The 25,562-nt window shown below is 39.6% G+C and overlaps 1 protein-coding gene across 8 annotated transcripts in view; it reads right to left on the bottom strand.

The window, feature by feature from the left end:
* ARHGAP22 (Rho GTPase activating protein 22) overlaps positions 1 to 25,562 on the bottom strand; it is a 147,287-nt gene that overhangs the window by 76,231 nt on the left and 45,494 nt on the right. For 6 of the 8 annotated variants that reach the window (XM_052677713.1, XM_052677709.1, XM_052677708.1 and 3 more), the window contains one exon: positions 20,857 to 20,934. The exons of the other annotated variants lie outside the window; for them this stretch is intronic. In XM_052677713.1, the coding sequence (XP_052533673.1) occupies positions 20,857 to 20,934 (78 nt within the window). The remainder of the gene's footprint in view (positions 1 to 20,856; positions 20,935 to 25,562) is intronic. 8 annotated transcript variants of the gene reach the window in all.

Genomic DNA, 25,562 nt, shown 5'->3' with positions numbered 1-25,562 from the left:
GACTGAGGATAAATCCCATCTATTGCACTACAAAATGACATGGGTTTAGACCAGTCAACTCTACTTCCTAGGATGATAAATATGGTATCTCATTGTCCTGTGGCTCACAAGGAAGACTAACAGGAGCAGAGGCTTTGTCAAGAAGCTGCATGCACAGATCATTTTGTGTTCTGCACAGAGGTACTGCTCAGTTCTAACACTGTACTGATGCAATTAGATTGCAAGTAGCTAAAAAGATAGAAATGGAGCAAAATCCACTGTGGTGTAAGCCTCTAGATCTGTTTTCAACTATATTATATGCCTTATTCAGCTCACGTAGTGGCATTACTGTAATGGACTGCCACCTACCCTGCTGATATTAAATTATTGTTTAGAACCATGTTACACTTAAGCCCAGAAAGGATTTTTATGCACAGTATGAAGGAAATTAAAATCTGGACAAAAGCAAATTATTTCAGGAGGATTTCACTTCAATGCAAAACTTTCTCAGTGTTCCAAAACAAAAGAAAACCAAGACCCCTGGAGCATTACTGCTATTTAAGAAGAAATGTCTCAGTATATTCAATTTAATCAAAACTTATCCCATGTATCCACCCTGTGAATGAGCAGTCTGTGCACCTTTTAAATCTCAAAGACAGCAAAGGGACTTGCTTAGATTAGTCTACAGAAGTTTTCACTGATTTCTCTATCCTTTAGGAGTTCTGCATTCCTTCCACAATTGAGCAGACAGAAACAAATCTGCATTGTGATACAGCAAAACAAGGTTAAGACGTTTATCAGCACTGCATTTGAGCATATTTTAATGGCAGACTATACAATGTTGATCTACCCTGGAAGACAGGAATCTCAAGCTTTCTCCCACGCTTTATTAAGAGCATGTCACACAACTTCCACTTCCAATGTGTTACTTCTGTCTTGATTTTCAGAAGCACCATGCCCTCCAATCTCGCACTGACTTCAGAAGGCATTCTGAACTCTGCTTCTGAAGACCAGTTCTTTAACTCAGCGTCCTCCTCTGTGAAACGGGAACATGCAAGATCTGCAGTCCAGCTGAATTCCTTCTGAATACAGGCAAAAAACAAACAAACCAACCCACAGAAATGCGAAGCACCATTTACTTGGTATCATTACATTCCTCTGAATCAATGGAGAACTCAACAACTGCAGATTTACCACTGCTGTAGAAGGTCTCTTCAAGCAATACAGCTCTGGAAAGCTGAGTCATTGTTCTAGCTGACCATGCTAGGAAACTCAGCAGTAATTGTAGAGCAATCAATGTGGCTAGTTTGCTACAAAATAGGTTTCTGCATTTGGATGATGCTCAGTATTAGTGACCCCATTCCCACACTTGGTGGTTCACAGGTCATACAGTGTTTGGTATTTAGCTGCACTGATTCAAAATCAGACTTCCCTTTGAAGAAGCATTGCCATTAGTGAATTTGAGAGACCATATTCCCCATTTTGAATCCCAGTTGAACACTTTCCTTCTACAGTCATGATTAAAGTATGTACTTGGTCTCTGCCTCTGTTTTTCCTTCTGTAAAATACTAACATCACATTTCCAGAAATTGAACTATTTTTATTGAAATTCAGCTGACAAATTATGAGAAGTGAGAAAATCTCCCACAGTTCCACATGTGGCCAGGCTGCATTTAGGCAACATTTTAATATCGTTCAACACAGTCATCTCCCCAGGAGTGAATAGCAAACAGCAGTTTCACTATCACTGTAGCTGAGGTGGCTTCAAGGATGAAAACTTTTCTTTCAGAAAAAAAGATAATGACTTCCCCAAGGAGCTAGGAAGGAACAGTAGCTGAACTGGCAGTGCAGTAAACAGAAGCACATGTTCCCCTTCCGCCAGATGGTGGGAAAGAAAAAAAAAAAAACTTTTGAGGCAGCAAACTAAAAAGGGAAAAGAATAAAGAAAAAAAAATACATAAAAAAGGATTAATTTCTAGTATTAACAAGATTATCCAGACATTCGGTAGATATATTAACCTGACTTTTCCATAATCAGAACCTAAACTATCTCTAGCTGCTAAAAAAACGTGATAAAATCCAAATGTAGGGTAGATTAGCTCCCACCTGCTGGTGCAGAGCCCATTCACTTCAGAGACATCTGGTGTTAACCTCTGTCAGAAACAGAATACCAGACCTTGGGTCAAATCCAGTCTAACAACTGCTACATTCTCAGAAAAAGAAAACAACAGACAAATAATTTGATAACTAATAGCTCAGCAACAGTTCAGTCTAGGGAAACTGACTTGATGAGGAAAACAAGCCTATTTTTTTCATACTGGTGGCAAGTACCACACTTAGCAAAGGAAGTGAAAGATAACAAAAAAGGATTCTTTACATACGTTGGTCAGAAGAGACAGGCAAAGGAGAGTGTACTTCCCTCTGAAGTAAGAACCAGCTTCAACAGATACTGACGTATTCAACAAGTTCTTTGCCTTGGTCTTCATTGACTTTCAGTCTTCCTATGACTCACACATCCCTGAACCTCTAGGCGGGGGCTGGGGCAACAAAATCCCTCCCGCTGTAAGAGCAGAGCAAGTCTGAGACCAACTCAAGAAGCTAGAATGTATACAAGTCTATGGGGCCAGACGACACACGTCCCAGTCTCCGGAAGCAAAGAAGTATATTCTTTACTCAGAGTGGTGAAGCACTTGAACAACTTGCCCAGAGAAACTGCGGAGGCATTAAGACTAGGTTGGACAGGGTCCTGGGCAGCCTAATCTTGTGTCTGGCAATCCTGCCCATGGTAAGGGTGTGGGGAGCTTGATGATCTTTAAGTTTCCTTCCAACCTAAACCATCCTATAACACCAATACTGTAACTCCAGAATAAAAACAGAAGTAAATCACAACATAAAACGATTTCACTGTAAATCTCTAGGTCCACTGCTAGTAAAACAGTCCCAAGGTGTGTCTCTGGCTCAGACTCATACACTCTGTGAATAACATCTGAGTGCCCCTTGACATTGCTGCTGTTTTCAAGCAGATTCCTCTCATTTCCTTGGAATCTCATTCTCTTCCCTACAGCTATGGTCAAACTATTTTTTGCTTCCCAAGGGAGGTCTGGATGCCTGTTACTTGAATTGCTTACAGTCAAGCTGGACAAATCACATGAGAATATGCCGAGGGGAACAATGCTGCATATGATTTCTCAGCATTCCTGAGAGCTACAGACAGAAAGGAACTGATGGAGCCAAAGCCCTCCCTCCCACCATCCTTCAGTCTGACTCTTTGCTGCTGAAGGATGTCTGCCCTAAAGGGCTAATCAGCAAGGCACACACATTGGCATACACTGATTTTCCCACACAGAAAGCCAAAGCATGGATTTTTTCAAAGCTTTACTTAAAGAGCTGACAAAAAAAAAAAAAAAAAAAAAAAAAAAAGACCTATATGCTTCAGTCAATGGGTGAGAAGTTTCTGATTCCACCTCTTAAATGTTTAAATACTTTAAACTTCAGGAAGAAGACCTGTCCTCATGGAGCATGAGGAAGCAACAGCAAGCGGGAAGGCTCAGTAAGGGTTTCCCTCAAGGATTGTGCTGACTTCTCTCATCCTAACACTTCCTTGTCCCCAGAATAGCTCTGAATAAGAGCATCCTAGAGAGCAGTTTGTGCTGGGAAGCAAACCAGACACACTCCTCCTGTGTATTTTTTTCACACTGGTGCCATGGAGTTTCCTGCTGAGCATTAGGGGTGTGCAGCATAGCAGCTGCCATGGGACAGGAAAGGCTCCATCCCAAAATTCAGTGCAGACAGTGCTGACAGGGATTCAAAAAGATCACTTGTTCTAATGAAGTCATGGGACAAGTAATACAGAGTCTAACAGTAAAACCTACATATCATCACCCTGAAAAAAAAAATTGTAATATATATTACAATTAGGAAGTGTGAGGCTTTCTAGTAATATCAAGTTAAATACCAGATTTGCCCAGGGAGGTTGTGGAGCCTCCTTCTCTGGAGATGTTCAAGACCTGCCTGGACGCCTACCTGTGCGACCTGCTGTAGGGAACCTGCTTTGGCAGGGAGGTTGGACTCGATCTCTGGAGGTCCCTTCCAACCCCTACAATTCTGTGATTCTGTGATCTGAATTTAGCAGTGTGCCTTAATGATTTTCAGCAATTAGACATGGCAGGGGGCTGGGCACTGGCTGTAGGCTGCAAGACTGGATACAGAAAACTAGCAAAAGGAGCTGAACTACGAACATGAGCAGAAAACTACCCTGCTGTAATACATTTTCACTATGTCTAAAGAAATTACTTTGTTAGCATTTTTAAGCATGTATCAAGATTACTTAAACATCATTCAATCCACATAATCAAAATCATCTTCTGAAATCTTAGATTTTTGCAGATCACTGGAAAACAAATGCAAAAAAAAAAAAAAAAAAAACAACATTGCATTTGTTTTCTTTTGTAAGTAACTCATCCTTTTTTTCCTATAATATCAAAGTAGATTTTCAGCCTCTTGTAATTAAGATACAAGGCATGAAAAGCAGGTCTCCCAAACCACTGCTCTAATCACTGGACTTCCTTATATACTCTTACTTGCTTTGTAATTGCAGCCTTTGTCAGCATCTCAATAGCAAGAATATAGACAGAAAAGGAAATGGTGACATATGGTCTTTTGCATTTCGCTTTTAGATGGCAGCATTTTGCTAAGGGGTCACTGTGTAGCCCAGCAACCTCATGGTAACAGGATATTTATGGTCTGTCAAGATAACTTAATGACTTTCCTTACCAACTATGCTTCTGATTTCTGATTTGATTGACAAAGGGTACAGGGAGACAAGGCTAGACAGTCATAGGGACATCTGGGATACCGCAGCAACTACTCAAACTGGTCTATGTGTGCTCTCTATCCAAAAACCAAAACAAAATTTCTGGGATGGGGAAGGGGGGGGGGGGGGGGGAGGAAAAGACATCCTTGCTGTAGGCATTTTTCCCCTCACATCTCATATAACTAGCAGTACTTCTCTCACACCAGGTTCTGCAGCAGGGACAAATGGCCAAAAGGATCCGTGTCTGCCCACAGATCAACTGCCAGCTCAGGATCAAAGAATATAAAAAAAAAAAAAAAAGTGGCGCATACATCACAGTTTGCAGCTGAATTGCAATGGCCTTTTTAGAGATTTGTTAGAATTGATTTAATTTACAGGGAGACTTTAAAATAGCTCATCTCACTCATTTCTCAGCTCCTTGATAGATTCACTTTCAGAGTCACTCAGCTCAGTTCATTAAATCTGACAACACAGCATGACTGAATATTCATTTCTACCCTGAGACGTCAGCACACTTAAGAAGCTTAGAGAGAAAATTTTTGCTACAAAGCCAAGAAGGGCAGAGGGGCTCTTCTGTAACCCCTGCTGTCCCCACAGCAGCAGTGAAATTCATCTGTACTGGGCTCTCCCATGCTTAACTGGTTACTGTCAAAGCCTCTGCCAGAGAGAGTGTGCTGTGAGCTCTCTCTCCCACCAACATTTTAAGTCAAGAAATTCCCTTAAAAGCAAGAGAACAATCTTGTCTTCTCCATGAGGTGAAGCGACAACAAACTTCAGTGTATTTCTCACACACAATCTGCCAACTGTAGAACTGAAACCACAGCCATGGGCTGACTGACACAGTACACCCTGCTGTAATGTTTTATACAGTATGCCCTAAAAAGAAGTTTAATGCCCCAGCCCTCTCAGAAGCACACTGATTACAGAGTTGCAAAACTTACCTGTCAGGCTGCTTTTACACTGCCTAGATTGAGACAACTGCTAAAAAATTAAACTCAGCTGTTTTTGAATTAGTAAAATGAGGAGCCTATCTGCTACTACAAAACATCCTCAAATATCAGAATTTCTGGACATTTTTTCACTACACACAGGACAAAAAAGGCCAAACAATTGGACTTCTCATACTATAATACCACTTATTATTCTCTCATTTTCCTGCTCTCTTTTGCAGTTTTATGCTTTCAAATGAAGATTTATTAAAGCAGGGACAACCACCAAACTAGCACCACAGGCCCTAAATTGCTATGCTGCTAAGAACTATGCATGACATGAAGCACAACTGCTGTTGATTCACAAAGAATCTGAATTCAGTCCAAACTTCTTGGACAATGCAAACGATAATGGAAAAAAGCATTAGTTTTAGCCTAACCTATTCAGATGCTGGAAAGCCTGTCTTATGGAAATTACTTCTAGGATGCATGTGAGGTGGAACGTTCCCATTTTCAAGCAGCATTTTTTTCTTATATGGAATCTATTACTATATAATCATCCATGCTCTACCATAGGATAACTTTGAAAATCAATACAAGATGTTCAAATCCTTTAGATACCATCTTTTCTTAAAAAGACAATTATTTTTGTATCTGTTAACAGTGCTGACATTATTTACTTACTGAGAATAAGTAAAATCAATAAAATAGTGTTATTATCCCAACAATAAACCTACAATGAACACAAGGTCTGTTTTTGTTCTGTTAAATTAGTTACATCTGTAAATGCTGTCAGTAACTCATCTGAAAGACCCTTTGGCTTACAGCAGCTGTTGACAGCAATGATCATCTGCAACAGATGCAAGACACCCAGTGTTAACACTCTGACAAAGTATGAAATATTAATTACAGTAAAATCAGTTGATAACAACAAAGCCAGCTGTTCTCAGAGTGCAAAACTAAAGCATTAACTGCCTAAGTCAGCAAACAAGCCCAAGGTATAACAGGACTGTCCTTCATGGAGGCTGTAACACAAAGAAGCTTCTTTGTAAAATCCCTTCTGTTGGCTGATACCTGCAGGAGTTAACAGACTACAGCAAGCCTGGAGGTCCTTTTCCAGGATGTCTTGGGAGACGCAGCAGAAAAGATACTGCTCCTATACCCTCAACATTTTGACTTGCACAGATAAGATCTGCCCTGCTTCCAGAGTCACTCATGGTTTGTTTGGAAAACACCAAACTTCTCATCCTCACTAAATTAGAATTCTGTTCCAGTGCTGCAGAACTGTGTTCACTGCTGCTCCAAGAATGGGTTTGGGCCCAGATCCCTTACTTCCCAGTTCAGTCTGACAATTATGCCTAGTACATAATTTTTTTTTTTTTAAATTCATTTATAAACACAAAAAAATATACTGCTATGCCAGCTTCCAAACACCACATCTCTCTAAACACTTCTTTGCTCAGTTCTCATGCACTACTATAGACAATTCTTCTCCACTTCATAGTTTAGCAATAAAAAAGTCAACTCATTCACTTTATAAATAAAAAGTGAGAAAGGTCTGTTGCTCTTTGGGATTATACAGAAATTATTTATTTTGTATTTGCTTTCAAGAATGCTATTACTTATCAACACAGCAGTATAGATATTCTACACCAAATTTGATGTGCAAATGGACATGAACTATCCAACCTGCTTTAATTTCCAACTGCTCAGTTATTTTCAGAGTGTCCACAGGCTACTGAGCACTTCTGCAGCAGAGAAGATAGCACAGTCACAGTTAGCCACACATGGCAAACTTCCATTCTGTGTTTAAAATTTCACTTGAAGCCTCAGAGGCAATTTCTGATAGATCCTTTCCTAGCAAAAAAGAAACGAGGACAAAACATACGCAGCGGGACAAGTATTTTCTCAGCTTCACTGCTCCACTAAGTTTTTCAGATCCAGGACAAAAATTACAAGTGACAGAACTAATTAAAAACTACTGAAATGTAACAACTGGTTTGCATTAAGGGAAATTACAGAATACCTGAGAATGATATTTTTGAATTAAAAATATGATAATAGTCTTTAAAAGCTTGAAATAACATTTTTGAACTTTTTCTTTTACAAATTTAATCGTCTGCAGTCTCAAAATATTTCTATGCAGGTTGAACTAATTGATTCCATCTCCAATAAAAACATGTACTTTGAGTCACCAAAAGCTTTTCTATGCAGTCATAATAGGCTAATTCAAAAGCACTTTTACAGAATAGAAGAATACATTGAAATAAGCAACAAATCCTTTACAGTACTTTCAGCAGGAAACAACAGTTTATTTTCTCATTCTCCTACTTACTGTGCAGCTTTTGCCAAGTTACATTTCCTGCCTGTACCGTAAAACTAAGATAATAATAATAAAACTGCATCATTTAGCTTTTCAGTAAAGTGAACCACAAACCAAATCCAGGCCAATAACATAACTTGCAGGGAGATGTAACTTATTCTGAAGTTTATTAACAGAGCCAGGAGGTTTTCTGCCATCTTCTCTGTCCTGGTTAGGTTTCAACCTAGCATGGCAAGCTAAGCTGGCACATCAGATTGAAGCATGGGCAGATTGATTACTCTTCTCCACCGATTCTTTGCAAGAGTGTTTGATTTAGAATGCAACTTGCAGAAGAGACAAAAAATTGTGGGTGTGCTTCCACAAAAGGAAACTGAAATGAAGATTTCTGTTAGCTTTGCAGTATGTTAATATTTGTCAATGTAAAAGAAACTTTAACAAAAGATTCACATAAGCACTAGGAGAAAGTGTCTGCTAGCAGGGCTGCTTGAAGAAGCTGAAGAGAAAACTTGCTTGCATGATGGAACTTTCCATAAGCAGTTTAAGACACAGCTGTCATCTGTCTGAGATGGCCTATATGCACATAATTTGGTCTGAGCAAAGGAGCTGGATAAGATGACCTGTTGAAGCAATTCTTACAGCTCCACATTTCCGTATCAGTATTTCATTGTTTACTTGTTTTTAATGCTCACATCAACCGCTGAATTTCATACGGACTCTGGCCTTTTCTTTTGCTTGAACTATTTTGCAAAGACACCCATGGAGACTTCTACATCAGGTATTCTAAGTAAAAGCTAGACAATCTAATAAAAATGAAATTTTGTACCTTGTGACCTGCCAGCTGAGGTCAGAATGGCTAGTCAAGGATGGAGAGCTCCTTAGCATTCTTGAAGTACAGATCTCTGTAATGCCTTTTTACTTTTTAAGTTGGTATTTTAATGAAATTAATCTCTTGGAATAGAAGTAGCACTATTAGCTTAAAAAAAGCCTTTTCTACAGTATATTTAATTACATGTCAGTTAGTTTGCACGCCTCATCAAGTCCCAAGAGCAATGAATGCAAGTCCTACCTGGGGCAGGATAACAGGCTGATAGATCTTACAGGTACACAGATACTGTATTTAAGATAAAAAGAATAGAGAATATAAAATGAGTTAGAGGAGAATCCCATTTCATGCTGTTTAAGATGCGTTCCTGTTACAAGTGAGTAATATAGCAATGGGGTGCAGAAGCAATGTCACATCAGGCATCTGGCTTCCTTTAAGAGCTCTCCCTCTATGAGAACCTGAAATTAGATCAAGTAACATGACTGTTGACAGTAAATAGGAGCCAGAGGTTGTGTACACAGCAGATGCTATCAGATCTTCAGGTGTTAGTTTCAGTTGTGTACAGATTAAGCACAGCAGGTAGCTCAACCCATAAAGGCAGTTCATTGAAGGGGCACCCGGTCTGCTGGCAAAGGAAAGAAACCTAAGCATCTCAACTAATGTAACAACCACATATTAAAAGTCTCTGCACTGCTACCACTGCTACTCTCCAGGTAACTATGTTCCAGGGTTCCTGTTTTCTACATACAGGTAGTAGTCCATTCTTCTGTTGAAAATCAGCAGCTCTATTTCTGGGTTTGGCCCCATATTTCCTATTCTGCAAGGCTGAATCTTATTTGTGTTAATACACCTTATGCTCATTTCTCATTTTTAGAGGACAGGGTGCAACGCAATACAAAGTGACATTTACTTCCCTCAGTAACAATGAGAAGTGAAATTAGGGCAGTATTTATGTTACGCAAAGACATAAACCATTTTTAAATTGAAATCTGTTCCCAATTTACAGTAATCAAAAGCTATAGAAATACAACTTTTGATTGAAGTGGGGGTTTTTTGTTTTGTTTTTTTTGGGGTTTTTTTTTTTTTTGTTTGTTTGTTTTTGTTTTTTAATTGAAGTGTTTCAACAAAGGAACTACAATCAGTTCTACTTAGCAACAAGACAATTTCTTCGACCACCAGCCCAAAAACTAGACTGCAAATTAAACAAAAGACCAACGTTATGATCAAGTCTCTGAAATGCTATCAGGTAATTTCTCTTCTCTTTGGAGCATAAGTAGTAGCGACCGCACAGGTTAGCAGTACTTTTCCATCTACTAACACAGCACCAGATTTGCTGTGTTAGGTGAAAGGTTAATGTTTGCTTTCATTTGACAGACAGAAAAAAAAGTTACAGACAAGTGTAATAATTGGCCAGATAGATTCAGGATAATATTTCTTTTTAAAACAAGCCCATTACATTTTTAAACTTCTAAATGATTTTTTGGTTTTTAGGAAAAACAGCTAAAGAGAAGTCATGTCACACTCTCAGCCTCTCCAAAAAGTACCTTAGTACCTATAGGTACACAGGAAGAGAAAAGAAAAGCAACTTGGGCCTTGTCACACTGGGGAACATCAGCTGTAGATCCACACAGGTGACATTCTCTGCTCTGCTCACTCAGAGATCCCAATTCGCTTTTTCCTTTGTTCAGTCCCACGTTTTCAGGTAAGATGCAGAATACTCATAAGATTTCCAAGTCCTCTTGGTTACTGTGATTATTGTGCATGCTGATCACCTTAGCAAAGCAAGAACAGATTCATATGCTAACCCGATGCACACCACTGCCCCAACACACTTTGTGACCAGGGTTATTATGTCCCACCACACAAAGGAAGAAATGTTTCTTGAAGGCAGGCAAAGCAATAAGCACAAAAGCTCATTTACACATATACCTATTCAACTGGGGACTGCACAGCTCTAAAATACTGCAAACTGTACTATTGCATGCTTCACATGGCTGAATAGCCTAAGTGTGCATTTGTCAAAACCTTCTCAAGAGTCCTTTGACAACAGGAGCTGGTTTCTGTTAAAATGTATCTTTTTATTTACTATGGAGACTGAAAAGTAATCCAGAAAAATAAGTGAATGCAACGACTCAGACAGGAAAACTTGTTCCTCTGAGAGGAACTCCGGGGTAGTATTATGAATTCTAAGACTACATTTTTGAAGCGTTTCAGTAGCACAGCCTGTAAGATATTACATTCTTCTTACAATCATTAGGAACGATGTTTCTGAAGGACAGTGTTCTCTAAAAGCTTTCCCATTTTATTCAGGAAATGGAAAGTTACTGAGGGTCTTTTTTTAAGGGAAAAAAAAAAGAAAAGAAAAGAAAAAAAAAGATTCCCTCTTTCTATTCCTTTTACACAAAGCATAATCACCATTTAGGAAGAAAAAAACCCAGCTTTTGCGTCTCGGTCAAGCACGATTTTCCTAATTATCTCTTTCTCACAAAATGGCAAACACTGCTTGACTGAAAACTTGGTTTTATCTTCTTTCTTTTTGTCTGCTCCTGTTTGGAATTTACTGACTGGCATTTTAAATTGAGCAGTCTGAACTGATGGTCAAATTAAATAAAGTAAATTAAATGTTTGTTTACAGCCATGACTACTTTGCATCACCAAAAATTCACTTAGAAGAAATTTTTGGCTTCAGACCCCAAACTCCTATCTCTAGTAAGAAAACCTGCTGGAGCAAGAAATGCCAAGAAAAGAGATATAACAGCACTGAAACATGCAAGCTCAGGTATTAGGAAAGCGTACAGTAATCAACAGCAGCACATGGAAAACACTTTCCCAGTTTCAGGTTCCAGTCTGGACAGGCACATAGAAGCCAACAGTCCTACTGGGTAAGGTGGAAACAGGATATTATTTCTAGCTCCATTCCAATCCCTGCCAATAATCATCATCATTTAGCCACACAGTAAGCCACTGAATCTAAAGGAAAGCATAAAGGAAAAGTCCAGTGTTTCTGCCCAGGAATCTAGTACTTCTCAGCCAGGAGGACAACTCTACTACAGCAACAAAAGTGAAACGTTTCCTTTGCTAAGTGTTCCCTCTTTCTGGCGCTTCTGATGTTTCTACTCCAGCAACATAACTAAGGTAACTGTTTCAAAATCTTTAGTTTCCCCTGACCCCAGTCGGAGGGGAAGAGCTTGAGGGAAGAGAGAGGAAAGACTAACTTAATTCTAGATGTAAACAGAAGTAAATCTCCCCATGCTCCTGTCCCTCTGATAGCTGCAGATAACCAGCTGCTTTCAGGGAGATTGACACTTCATGCCAGTTCTTCTAAGGAATCAGAATCTACTCATCAGTTAGTCCAAACTATGCCCCATGTGCTAAAAGCTAATCCAGACAAAAAGCTGACAGGGGAAGCACAAACTCAAAGCATGTTATCAACACCCTGCCCCCAAGCCCCACCTCTCCTCCTGCACCCACCAAAAGGATTCTCCACAGCAGAGTGGGATTAGTGTAAGCTCATGGCCAAGTCATTGCAAAGCACCCCAAATCATCCTCTGAAATCATGTACAAAGACTTGAGTGTAACGACGCCACAGGAACAAGTGAGCAAAAAGAACTTCCACTGAAGCTACAGAAATTAAGGGTGGTAAAAGCCGCCTGGTCTTTTACAATCAGCCCCAGATATTCTGTACTTTAAGAATTCTAGGAGTATTTCAAAGGTACCTGGAAAATAAACTTACTGATCTTTCAAGGAAAGAGATGAGTTTCAAAATCATACAAAGATGTATTTCGCCTCAATTTAGAATACAGACCACAGCTTTGCACTTCAGGCCTTCCCCCACAGGGACTGAAAACACAGGTTCATTTATTTTACTTTGATCATATTATTGCAAACAGCAAAGTTACAACAAACTTGAGACTTAAGTTTCAGTTAGAGTTCAGTTTCATGATAGACTTCACTAAACAATTTTCAACCTTCTGCACTGGTCAGAAGAATAAACCAGGAGAAAGATTTATACCATCTCAAAGGAGCTGCTTAAAGTATGCTTTTAAAATAAGATAAAAACAACAGAATGTAAGCTATTCTTGTTAGAAGGCCTCAAAATGTTGTTGTATTACACATTCTGACTTTAGGACATTTAAAACTGAGCATTTCCACTAGGAACAGCCTAACAAATATCCATCCCAACCATCCCCATTCTCAGAGAACAACATGGCATCACACACATCAGCAGCTTTGCCCAGCGGCACAAAGCTGACATGAGCATAATTCATTCTTTAGATCCTGAGCTCAGTAGGCTAGGTGAAATACCACTGTAAAAATATTCTTTACAGCTGTTCTCTTTAAAAAACCGTAGAAGGAAATAGAGAAAGAAAGAACATTAGCAAGGAGCCTTACTGCAACATCTACTATTTCTTGAGAAGTAGAACTACTTTCCCTTATGTAAAATACACTGGTTTGTGGAAGAAAAAGGGGGAAAAAAAGCAACAACACAATGAATGAAGTGTAAGAATACATCTGGAGACAATACCAAGACTTCCCCCACCCCCTCATCTTTCCAAGGGATTGCCTGAACACCAAGCACAGGGGAAAAGGGTTCTGAGTCCCATGTCATTGCAAGAACAGCAGTCGGCTCAGCCCCGGCCGGGCAGCCCCCCACCGCCCCTCGTGTCAGCGCTGTGAGTTACCTTCGGGCCGCGGCCCGCAGCCCCCGCAGCAGCACAGCCCCATGGCACGGCACGGCTAGTGGGCTAGCCGGGCGCCCCGGGGCTCCCCTCTGCCACCCATGTTTGTAGCCAGCCCCGGACAGCCCTCAGCTGCTCTGGCTGATGTGTGAGCCGCGAGAGGAAGACGTAGCTCTCAGACGGCCGGAGGGCAGCAGCCACTAAATGCCATCCTTTAGAGCGCATAAAAAGATGCTAGGAATGCCGTTTCACCTCTTGGAAAATTATGTCGGCACAGGAAAGGGTTCTATCAATTGCTCCTCCCAGAGTAAACACTTAGCCATGCATCTCCGGCAGCTCTTGTAGATACTGATAGGTACTGAGAGCTAGGGGGACCCTGCACCCGCAGAGGTCGACGCTGCTCCAGCAATATTCAGAAGGCAGGTTTTAAACACTTTCTTGTAATTGCATTAACTTAACTAAATCACTAGCCACAGAGACAAGATAAGAGTTTTGTTTTGGGATAAGAGAAAAGCAACATGCATAGAACAGATGTTTCCTGGCTCTCTGATCACTGTGTTTGTTTTCAGACCCTGCAGCACTTCACTGAAAGCAGCAGGGACACTGTTCAGAAGGAGCAACACCGCTCAGCATTGCAGCCAGGTATGGGACTTTTTTTGGACTCTCTTGGGCTTTGTTGTAGCCAGAAGTTCACATGCAAAGGGAGCACAGCACTTCAGTCAAGTGTTAAGTTCAGAAGCGATGAGCAAGAGAACAAATGACCCAGTCCCAGGCAGGGCAGGCACTGCAGAAGAGAATGCTCTGAGAGCTCTGAGCAAAGCTTTTTGAGCAACAAAACCCTCTTAATATGCGGTAAGATTTTGAGTTACCTCTGCTAGCATACATAACTCATTGTGTACAGCAGGAGCTGTAGAAAGTAAGTTTTCTGTAACTCTTAGTAATTTGACCTTCTAGATGCATGGTTAATGATGTATGTCTTAGCCTTTAACCACACATACCAACCTGAGAGTAAGATTTACAAGAACAGGAGCCCAGAGTTCGATGTCTAAATCTTTACTTCGAGTACTGAGCAATTTGGCTGATCTTTCAGAAACATGAAGTACTTAACAAGTCCCTGTGAAATGAATTGGTGCAGACTGAGTTTTTCAAAGCCCTAAGTTCTCCAAAAACAAACAAACAACCCCCAAACCATACACTTGGCACGTCATTCCAGCTACAGCTCTCTGTTTTGCTATCTGAAATTTCCAATTTTAAGTTTACAACCCCCTCCCCTTTCTTCAGAAATATGGCTTCTCCTGGCTTCGACTCTGAAAGGAAAACTGGCTGCTAAACAGTGCTGGACAAGTAATGAACTTTCCTATTTAAGGACCAAGTTAAATGTCTGGAAACCAGAGACAAAGATTTAAGCCAACCACTTCTATTCAGGGGAAAAAAGAAAAAAAGAATATGCTATTCTATTTCAACAATTCATTCCAGATGTGATATTTTTTATTTTCTTAATAGGAGACAAATATTTCTCATGATTCCCAAATCACAGAAGTCAGAACTGTAGCTCTAGAATAGGGCAAATACTCTTTTTCAAGCTTCAGATATAAGGCAAGGACTACAAAATTTTCATTTTCTCTCAGAACCTCTATGGCACAAACTGGTCTGAAGAATACAAATATTGGCAATATTTTGAGCCATTAATAATACAACAAGTGATTCTGCACTTCATAAGGACAGACTGGAGCCAGCCAGTACAGAGTACTGATGTACCAGTGAAAAGCTGAACATTTATACTTATCTGTGTTGAAAATCCAGGAGAATGAGTGAAGTTAATCAAGTTTTGCCAATATTATTTGATCCACAGATGTATTTATAATATGAACACCCTCACATCAGTAATTCCTAAATCCAAGGATTTTGTAAACTGCTAACAGCTCTCTTTAGTGGAGAAGAGGTTTTTTTTTTTTTTTTTTTTGTTTTTTTTCCTTGTTGTTGTTTTTTGTTTTTTTGTTGTTGTTGTTTTGTTTTTGAGAGAGAAAAAGAAAGAGAGAAAAATCAGATTCAACCCACATTATTCCCTATTTGATTACCAAGACATGGTAAATCACAGTACAGGTGGCTTACCAAGTAACTGAGAAAACCCTGTGACTCTCCATTACTGAATCCACAGGCAACAGAAAGGCCAGGGAACGACTGTACAGGACTGAACTGCAGCAAAATCTAAGAAGTTTTTTTCATTAAAATGAATAAAAAAGGAAACCACAAGTGAGATGTTTTGTAATGACATAAATCACCAAAGTAGTACAAATTGAAAATCAAAAACAGAAAATCTGTCCTGAGTACTAGATAGGCAACCCATGCTACCGCATATCACCATGCAGTACAGCTCTGGCTGGATCTGCTTAGGCCAAAGGAGAATAAAGTTTATTAATATTGTTATCTGATTAGAGCACAGTCTATTCGAGGAAAGCGACAGTGCAACTTACTGGGCCATGCTGATGTCTTTGCAGAGATCATAAACCAATCTCCAATCTACAGACAGATTTTGCCTGACAAATAGTGAGCTCCTACTGGGGCAGTAGAAAGCATCAATTGCTCCAGTAAAGACCAGAAACTCAACCTAGGATCCTCAATGCAGAGAACAGTTTTGCCAAAATCTAACAAAACTCTGTCCTTCCAACTCCCTATCTATGCCTCTTCATCAGACAAGTGCCAAATTCCCAATTTTACTTCAGAAACATCAAGACTGTGTTTCAAGAAACCCAGAACTGGACTCTCTCATTTTCAGTTTGAACAAACTTTGTGTGTCAAAATAGTGCTGCATGGGGCAAACATTGTAGCAAAGCACTACTCAGTTGGGTAATTTAATTGTTTGCAGATATTTTAAGACGCTTTCAAAAAGATTAAGCTTCAGGAATGACTTTTAAATTACAGTTCCATCTAAGCATTTTTAAATAGATGCATCCACACAAAATTCCTACTCTCCACTGGATCTCAGGAAATTAAGAGTATTTTGGCTATATAACAAAGGTAGAAGAGTGCGTTATGCTCAGCCTTGGTTTGTATATCTCCTAATATTAAAACTCCCTTGAAGACCTTCTTCATCTCTTTTAAGTACCTAAGACAAGAGATCAGGTATTCAACTATAAGGTGATAATGCTACTTCCCCCATGATTTCTTTCCTCTGTGATCAGAGAAGTCTAAACCATCTTCCAGATCCCATTATCCTTCTGCCTCCAAAAGCTCAATCCTTTAAATACGTGCTTCTAAAGCCTTTAATATAAACTGTGAAAGAAATGCTTTTGCAAATCCCAGTTCTCCAGGTTGGTAAGAGTTTGAAATATAACTTGCTGACAGAAGTATCAGATCTTTGTGGTTTGGAGGTATTTCTAGTTCGCTCCTCCACAAAAAAACAGGAGTTGACACTGTAGATACATCACTAGATGGTATGAGGTAGGTATTGCTTGCAGGTGCAAATTTGGTAACTGCCTTTTCAGAGGTCATACAACACAAGCCCAGTGTGGAAGGAAATAATAGGACACAGTAATGATGAGACACACTATAGGTTTAAAGAAAGTAGTACATTCTTAAAGAACAAAAGTCACCCAACTGGTGAGTCAGCAATAGCATTTCAGAACTTATAACCTGGCCCTATTAGAAGTTTCTAGTCCAGAAAGTTGTGAGATCCTGAATTTATGAAAAAGTTATTCTGATCTGATGTCTATTTCCTTCCTCTTCTCTCTAATCACTCTGCTTCCAAAAGAATTCCTGCATCTGAAGCCATAACAGACAGCTATATATTAATAATCTGCACTGGCATTTTTCACATTTTTTTCTGTCACCTATGTTTCAAAAGGTATTTTTCTAGGTTTCCACCTTCTTTATTCCTTCCACCTCTCTGACCTAAAACACTTGTTGAGATAAAGGAACCTTGTGAGAAAGTTAAGAGTCTATGAATTCTAATAGACCACCTGGTATATATGAGAAGCTCACAGCCTCCTAAGTAAATTCAAAACAAGTTTTAGGTGCAACTAAAAACAAACGAGGAAAGCTTTGTTACAAGTCCCTATATACCTTTCAGCCATACTGCATTAGAGTAAATCCTGTACCTCTAACCCTAACAAGTCCTCTCTTTAGGGTGTCTGCCTCAGAGATATTAGCAAGCTCTTAGGGTTTTGGCATTAAAGCACTGAGGAAGCACAAAAAAATCCCCAGTAAGCTCTGCCCATGGACAAAGTCTCCTTTACAATGAATCCTTTGCACCTGTTCCTGGAAAAGCTGATGTCCTTACTGTTCCATTTTTGTTGGTGAAAAGACAGTGTGCACTGATTGAAGGAGTACACTAGGACAGCTCTTGCTCCTGTGCTCTTATTTCTGTCAGCACAGGTAGGCACACTGGCCAACATCAACAAATCCTACTCTGTATGACAAATCCTTTCTTACCAGTGGCAACGTGTTCATAGTTGTTCCTGGCCAACTCCCCACTATTTGTAGACCACAGGGAAAGAACAGTAAAGCACACAGTTTTAGTGCAAACCACAGTTTAGGTGAGGTTGGCAGGGACCTCTGGGTCCACGTGGTCCTAACCCTATGAAGCAGTGACACTCAGAGCAGGGTGTACAGCACCACACTGAAGCAGCTTCAGAAGACTTCCAAGTAAGAGATTCAACCATCTCTTCAGATAACCTGTTCCAGTGCTCCATCACTTGTATAGTAAAGAAGTGCTTCCTGATGTTCGGATGGAACCTCCTGTGTTTGAGTTTGTATCCACTGCCCCCTGTCCTGGCACTAAGCACCACTGAGAAGAGCCTGGCTGCATCCTGTTGGCACTCTCTCTTCAGGTCTTTACAGAGATTGGTAAGATCCCCCCTCCCAAATCTGCCTTCAGGCAGTCTCAACTCTATCAGCCTCTCCTAATAAAAGAGATGCCCCCTCCTACAGTAAGAGGATTCTCACATTAGCATAGCTAGAAATGAATATTAAATCCACAACACCAGACTAAATGAAGCAGCACAGCTTTTGTATTATCTTTTATGCAATGCACAACTCTTCCTCAAGGCCTCACAGATGCTTACCATTTTAACATGGTATTCTTTTGATTTCATAGCTCTTTATTATCTTACACACACCCTTCTCAAAGCTTTCACGAGTGTCAGACACCTCCTGATTAAAAGCAGATCCCAGAACTAACAATAATATTTCATGAGTTCAGCATGATATACAGCATCTCTTTGGTACCAGGTGGGGACAAGGATCTATCAAGATCTTAAGTGGAATTCAGTTAGAAGAGCAGTGGTTTATGGATGTAGAACACTGTTTAATCCTGCAGTTAGAAATGTATCTATCTCCATTGGCTGAGATTCAAAGTCAGACTTTAAAAGAATGTGTGTGCACTAGGCTGTGCACCTGACAGAACAGAGATGGAAAACAAACGATGAGAAAGCAAACAGGCTCCTAAAAGGAACAATTCTATAATTATAAGTAACCTGAACTTTGTCTTTCTAATGGAAGAAATCACAATCATTTCAACTAGAGTGCTTGTAGAAAATTAGGAAGATTACACTTATCAGAACATGCTACACTAAACAGAACATATTCCTGACCCCAGCTGCCTCACTTCTTTTGTTCCACAATACAGTACCTTGAACAGAATCCACTGCAATAGGTACTATAAAGACTGAAAGGTTTATGAGGAGAAAAAGGCACTAAATTCAACACAGATCAACTACACTTCAGTAAACGTTCTTAGGACTCAACATGTTGATGTTGCTTTAAAAAAAAAAATCTTGAATAGTCACAAAAACTGTGTTTCTTCAAGGTCAGGGATTTTACAGTTGTTTAGAAATATACTGTTGAAGTAATAAAACCAAAGTAATTTCTAGTAAGGAGTTTAAAGCTTCTTTACTAGCATAGCTCAGTTCTGCTACTTATGCTATGTAAAATGGGATTACGTTCTTCATGTAATATCAGACGCATCCATGCACTCCTCAGAAAAACAATGACAAGCTCACGCATGACTTAACAGGAACCCACACATAGGTCACTAGAAAAAGGAGTTAAAATTACTCCTGGAATAAATACATAGGACAAATGAAACAGTCACACTGGTCAGTAACTAGGTCTCAAGCAAAAGTGTTACAATGCCTCCCCTTTAAGCCAAGGATATTTAACCCAAACCACAGGATCTGTTTGAGTTACTCTAATACTAATAAAGAATTAATTTCTTCACAGCAATCAGGAAAGAGGAACTGCTACCTGTATCTGCAATGCACGTAAAGCCAATACTCAAGGATCTACAGGATTTATCTGTTAGAAGAGCTTCATCACAAAAAAAACAAGTAAACAAAAAGCCACCCACATTCTGGACGTGTCAAAGATTTCACATCCATCTCTTTCTGAACAAATTTCTTTAAACATCAAGAATTGACAGAAATAGATATTCCAAAATTTACTGATTTCAAAACACACAATTCCTTGGTTCTCCATGTCCACTTCCCAAGGACACCTTCAAGTATTAAAATTGCACGCATTTCATTTCTAAGCTGATTAATGTCAGCACTTCTCTTTGCTGCCCCAAGGAAACTAAATTGTTCTGCTTGTTTCACACTTTTTCATTCTTCATGTTGCATTAGACCTTCGGAAAGTACAAAGCCTGCATTTCCAGCAGTTCAGGTGTCAGGTGAGTTTGTTACCCTGCAATAAATTGCACCTTTTTAAGTTTATTCATAAACACTATGCACAAGAGAGACCTTTGTCATGACCTACTCTGACTTCCTGGGTAACACAAGTGAATCTTGATAATAGGATCAATGTGGAAAGTATTTTGTGGGCAATCATGTTGATAGGACCCTACCCAAGGGTAAAGCTAAGTACAGATACGTGCATAGCATAAGAATCTGAAAAATTATTTAAAAAGCACATATAAGCACTCCAATACCAAGCCCTTTTCGTTCAGTCACCATACATAACCACTACTTTGGAAATGCCTAGAGTAGCATAGGAAGGCTAAGAAAGCTTTACATGTAACATTACTGTTACTTTTTCACATGGCTACTTTCTCAGTAAAGTATAAATCTAAAGTGTTTCTCCATAGGCAATACATCTTTGCCCTACTTCCTCCTCTTCTCTGTGAGGTTCAGACAGCCCAGCACAAGCTGGTTCACACTGATAGCACTGGCTATCCCTGTAGCGTTTCAGGCAAAAACAGAGTGGGTTGCATGTGAATCATCACAGCTGTTTGACATCAGGCCAGCTGCCATTTCCAATTGACATTAGGGCAACATTCACAAACAGCTTCATAAACAAATCAGACAGCAGCTTACCAATTAGATTTCTATTCGGACACTGGAGAAGCATGCTATCAACCTCGCTGTTCCTTCCCCATTGTGCTGTCACATGGGCTGTGTGAAAAGGAAACACGTTTTATTTTTCTTACCAGAACTATTTGCAGATGGCATTTTGAAGTCAGAATATTATACTGAGCAGTTCAGCCACCAGCACTAACAGCTACCTCAGCAGCAGCAGCAGAAGTGCTGCCTAACAGGTTTGTTATTACATAGTGTGTTCTCAGGTTATAGTTACATTTCTATTCTTTAGATAAGGAATGTTCTGTAGGTGTCAGAATTCCCTTCTGGAGCACTCTGTGGAACAAACATTCTGGTTTATTTCACCTAGGTGATGTCCAGCCCTGGTTTAGAAACAACCAGCTCTGCTTCTTGCCCTATTTTCAATGAGCATAATGTGACTGAAGCACTGCTCAGAAGAGAGGAAAGAGGATATGGAAGAGTATGTATATTCTGCATTAGCCTGCACCTGCTGCATACCACAGAAACTCAGATCCACAGCAGCCCAAATCAGGTAGAAAATAAGAGTAAAGCTACAAGTGATTAAACGCTGCATATGTTCCAGTTATTCTGTGATAACAACAGTATGATTGGAGCAGAAATTAAGTTCCCCATTGACAAAATTTTACATTTACAAACTTAAGTGTCTGTCTTTTATTCCTGCTATTCCAAACACAAAACACTGCACAACAGACACGTGTATCTGCTGCCAACTTCAGGATCCATAATCATTTTAAAAAATTTAAACTCCCAAGAATCTTCATCCACCCCCTCAAAATTCAACTATTTACTTGTACTATCTGAGTTTAAAGAAAGGAAGAAAGAAACAAAGAAACAGGAACCACTCAGCAGAGATGGCGACCCTTAAAAAGTTCAAGTGTAGAAAATCAAAAAGAAAGCAGTCCCAAGGACAACCTATGGAAAAGAGCAAGCAAACGTGACTCTCTAGCTCAGATGACTAACAGAAGCCCACAAATTAATCCGAAATACACTTTATCAGTAAAGTTACCTGACTGTTTCAGGCAGCTTGGGAAAAGAATTAACCCATTAAATAGCAAAAGGCAAGTGAGATGAACTTCAAACGAAGGACCCAATACCACATGACTTAGAGTTCAACTCGCCTCAACAAGACTATTCAATTGGCAAAACATTTGCGGGTTGGGTATCTAAGCAGGTTAATATTTTCCTTCTTTGTAATAATGCTGACCTTTAACACTCATCTTTACTATCTCTAACATTCGTTGTGTTCTATGAACTACATTGCTTATTTGCTTTACTTCATGTTAGTCAGCTGGATATCTTCATCCGAGGCATCCTAAGTATAGCATGAAACACAAAACTCACTCGTCCTTATTACAAAAAGGGAACACAGCTGCTTCTGGTGCAGAACACAGCTGAACATCAAGCAGTACCATCAGAGCACACAAGAGGCAAGACAGCATTGAAGACATCATTTCCGATTACCAAGAAATACAGGAAAGGGACCATATAATAGATTGCACTGACAGACTGATATCACATCTTTATGAAACAAAGCTACTCCTGCACTGAAATGCTAAATATATTTATCTCTATACCAACCACATGCTCCTCAGGGCTTAATATATCATCCTTAAGGCAAAATATTCAGATCTTACTCTGGAATATCACAGGAAAAAGAGCTCAAAATCTTACCTAATTTGCACTAAAAAGCCAACCTGATGGGATTAAAATATGCCTTGCAGGTTCCAGTGACAACATCTTACAGAACCACATCTCTGCATCCAAAGGGCAGCCCTCACAAAATGCTATGCAAACATATCTGACTTTCAGAAATACAATGGGTTAAGGAAAGCTGCTCTACAACAGTTAGAAATTATATCTTAATGATCTCTGCTAGCAGAAAAAGCCATTCATGAAGCTCCTTTCCTAGAAGGTCACATACTGTTGCAACTGAAGTTGTAAAAAACAGCATTTTTGTTGAAAGCCAGTGCTTGCATTCAAGATATCTAGGTGCTAGTGATTAGAGATCAGATGTAGAGTTTCTCCTGGAGATGCAGATTCCAGGACAGAAGAACTCATATGCTGTCACAGTCCATTTCCAGGATCACTTCAAACTACCCAAGAGCACTGATGGATGTAGGCAATAGATCAGACACATCTAATGAAAGAAAGGCATGAAGCAGAATCTTTGCATGCCAAATGCAAACATAAGCCTTGGGCACTGCATATGGTAAGGGGGAAAAGTAAAAACAATTTACTGGCTGCAGGTGCCTTTTGATACCCTTCAGCATGTTTTCAATTGACAATACAAGGTGAGCCAAAAAATTCATAACTATCAAAGAGCATCACAGTCCTTGGGGGGAAGAGGAGCCTAGTAATGCGTCTATATGGAAGCCTGGTTGCTGTATTAAGACCTTAAACAGGAATGAGCCACTGCCTTAAGTAGGCAATAGAGTATTGATCTCTGTACACCACTGGACCTAACATAACATTACTGAAATCAGTAAAGATTATACAAATTCAGATGACAAGGTTTCAGTCTTTTTTTTCAGGTTGTCTTTCAAGAAAGATTAATCAATGAAACGGTACAGTCAAGTATTCATGGATCAGGAGATTAGTAAGAAGAGATGCCCTGCCTGCAGATTTGAATTGTTAATGTCTAATGTCTTTATGAGTGAAGCCAGGGCCTCCATTAACTTCCACAAATAACAGTTGCTTAACTCAAATCAATTTATACAACAAACCCAGAAACACTGGCAGCCCCTTGGTGCTTCTGCTGATCCTAAATTAAGTTGTCAGGGTCTGGCCAGGCCATGAAAACTATTTTTTGTTTTCAGGCACGTAAAATCATTTTAGCTGAGGAGAAAGAGCTGCCCTGAGGAAGACCTTTAGTGTTTTTCAGGCAAATCCCTAAGAAGCAATGCCGTGAGACTTTCAATCAAATTCTTACTTGAATACCCAGGCAGAGGAAGCAAATTCCTATTCCTTAAAACTAGAAAGAAAAAAAAAAAAAAGATAAATGTTACAAAAAATAAGTTTGTCAGGTTCAGGATGGGGAAAAACTGATAGATACAACAAAATAGCCAGTAAGCCCCAGGTGAGGATGGTTTACCTTCAAGAGTGGAGGCCTAGATTCAAGTGGCTTTTCCATACAGCCATTATTGCACATATCCATACAGTACACACTTTGCTCTTCCATAAGAAGGAAATCCATCCTAACATGAAGCAAGAAAAGAATTTGAAATTGAATGCTTTCAAACACTTGATTTTGGCACCTGTGGCTGCAGCTTAGAATCTGCAGTAGCATCTTATAGATCCAAGAAGACTAAGTTGCTCATGGCAGGGCAAAAATTTGGAAATGTATGCAATGCTATATTCTGCCTACAGAGCACAGAAATAGCTTCAGGAGATAGACAACATCGCTTTCAGAAACTCTCACTTGTTGAGTTGCTTTTGAGGAGACATGGAGAAACAAGGAGAGGCTAATTTCCTCTTACAGAATGAACTCAAATTCAAGTGATTCAGGATATACCAAAACCATTGCAAGTTTCCGAGCAAAAGGTAGAAAGAACCAGCACCATCTAGTGCTCAAGAGCTGATGGAGCAAGCAGAGCACATGCTAAAGAATCAAGATTTTGCATTTTTTGTTATGAAAATACAGCATACATGTATTCAAAGGGTCTTTGGCTGCACTCATCTTGCATGTAAGGAGTCCCTGCAGCAGACAAAAGGCCAGCAGATGTATCTGGTACTACAAGTGTACTTGGTATTTCCTTGGAGGTCTTAAACCCAAACTGTAAGATAGTAAAAAGTTTCCAGACTGTCAGGAAAGAAGGCGTGCAATTTCACTGTGCTAGGCATTCTGTTATAAAGACAGTTCAGAGAAAATATTTTAGCTTTATCCCTCCTTAATAAATGAGAAGTCTAGTTTATATTCCCTAAGATAGTTACCACTTTCAGTGACATAAATATTCTGCCTTCAGTTGCACTCCAGGCTTCCAGAAGAATTAAAGATCAGAATTAAAAGAATTAAAGATCAGCTGCCAGTAACAATGGCAGCTGTGCTGCAGATCTGTCTTCTCCTACAGGTCAGTGCAATGTCATGGATACTTACTGATGTCCATAAGCTTGCTAAGCATTTCCACAAGTGCTCTGCTGAAATAATATCACTTCACTCTTTTCAGTAGAACCTAGAACTACTATTCTTACTATGCTAAGTGCTGAATACCAGAAACCTAAATAAAGCCCTCTAAAACCAACATTACATATCCAGAGATGCAGTCAGTAGTCAACTGTAGGTTTCAGGAGAAAATATTAATTTCCAGCAGCAAACTCAGCTTCCTGCTGATAGTTAGAACTGGAGTATGCATTGATTGATAGAAAATACAGAATGATTCTAAGTGTCTGAATTTCTAATTACTCCTCTAGGCATTTTAATTACACATCTCAATAGGAACCGAGATAAAAAGGTCACAAAACTAACTTAATTGCTGTTGATCACCTGAGACAGAGAAGTGTACTGCAGAGCAGTGCTTTACAGGCACCATTCACCCTACTGAGACAAGACAAAAGAGCTGCCACTACAACCACTCCATAACACTGCCAGCAGCAAAACTGCACTCCCTACAGAACATATGGTCAACAACTAAAGTTCCTGTAAGAGTTAGTATTCCCATCTTCCAATTCTGCCTTTATTAATATCC

Source organism: Tympanuchus pallidicinctus, unplaced genomic scaffold, assembly GCF_026119805.1.
Source record: "Tympanuchus pallidicinctus isolate F22 unplaced genomic scaffold, pur_lepc_1.0 scaffold16, whole genome shotgun sequence".
NCBI lineage: Eukaryota > Metazoa > Chordata > Aves > Galliformes > Phasianidae > Tympanuchus > Tympanuchus pallidicinctus.
This window is presented reverse-complemented; position numbering and strand designations above follow the sequence as displayed.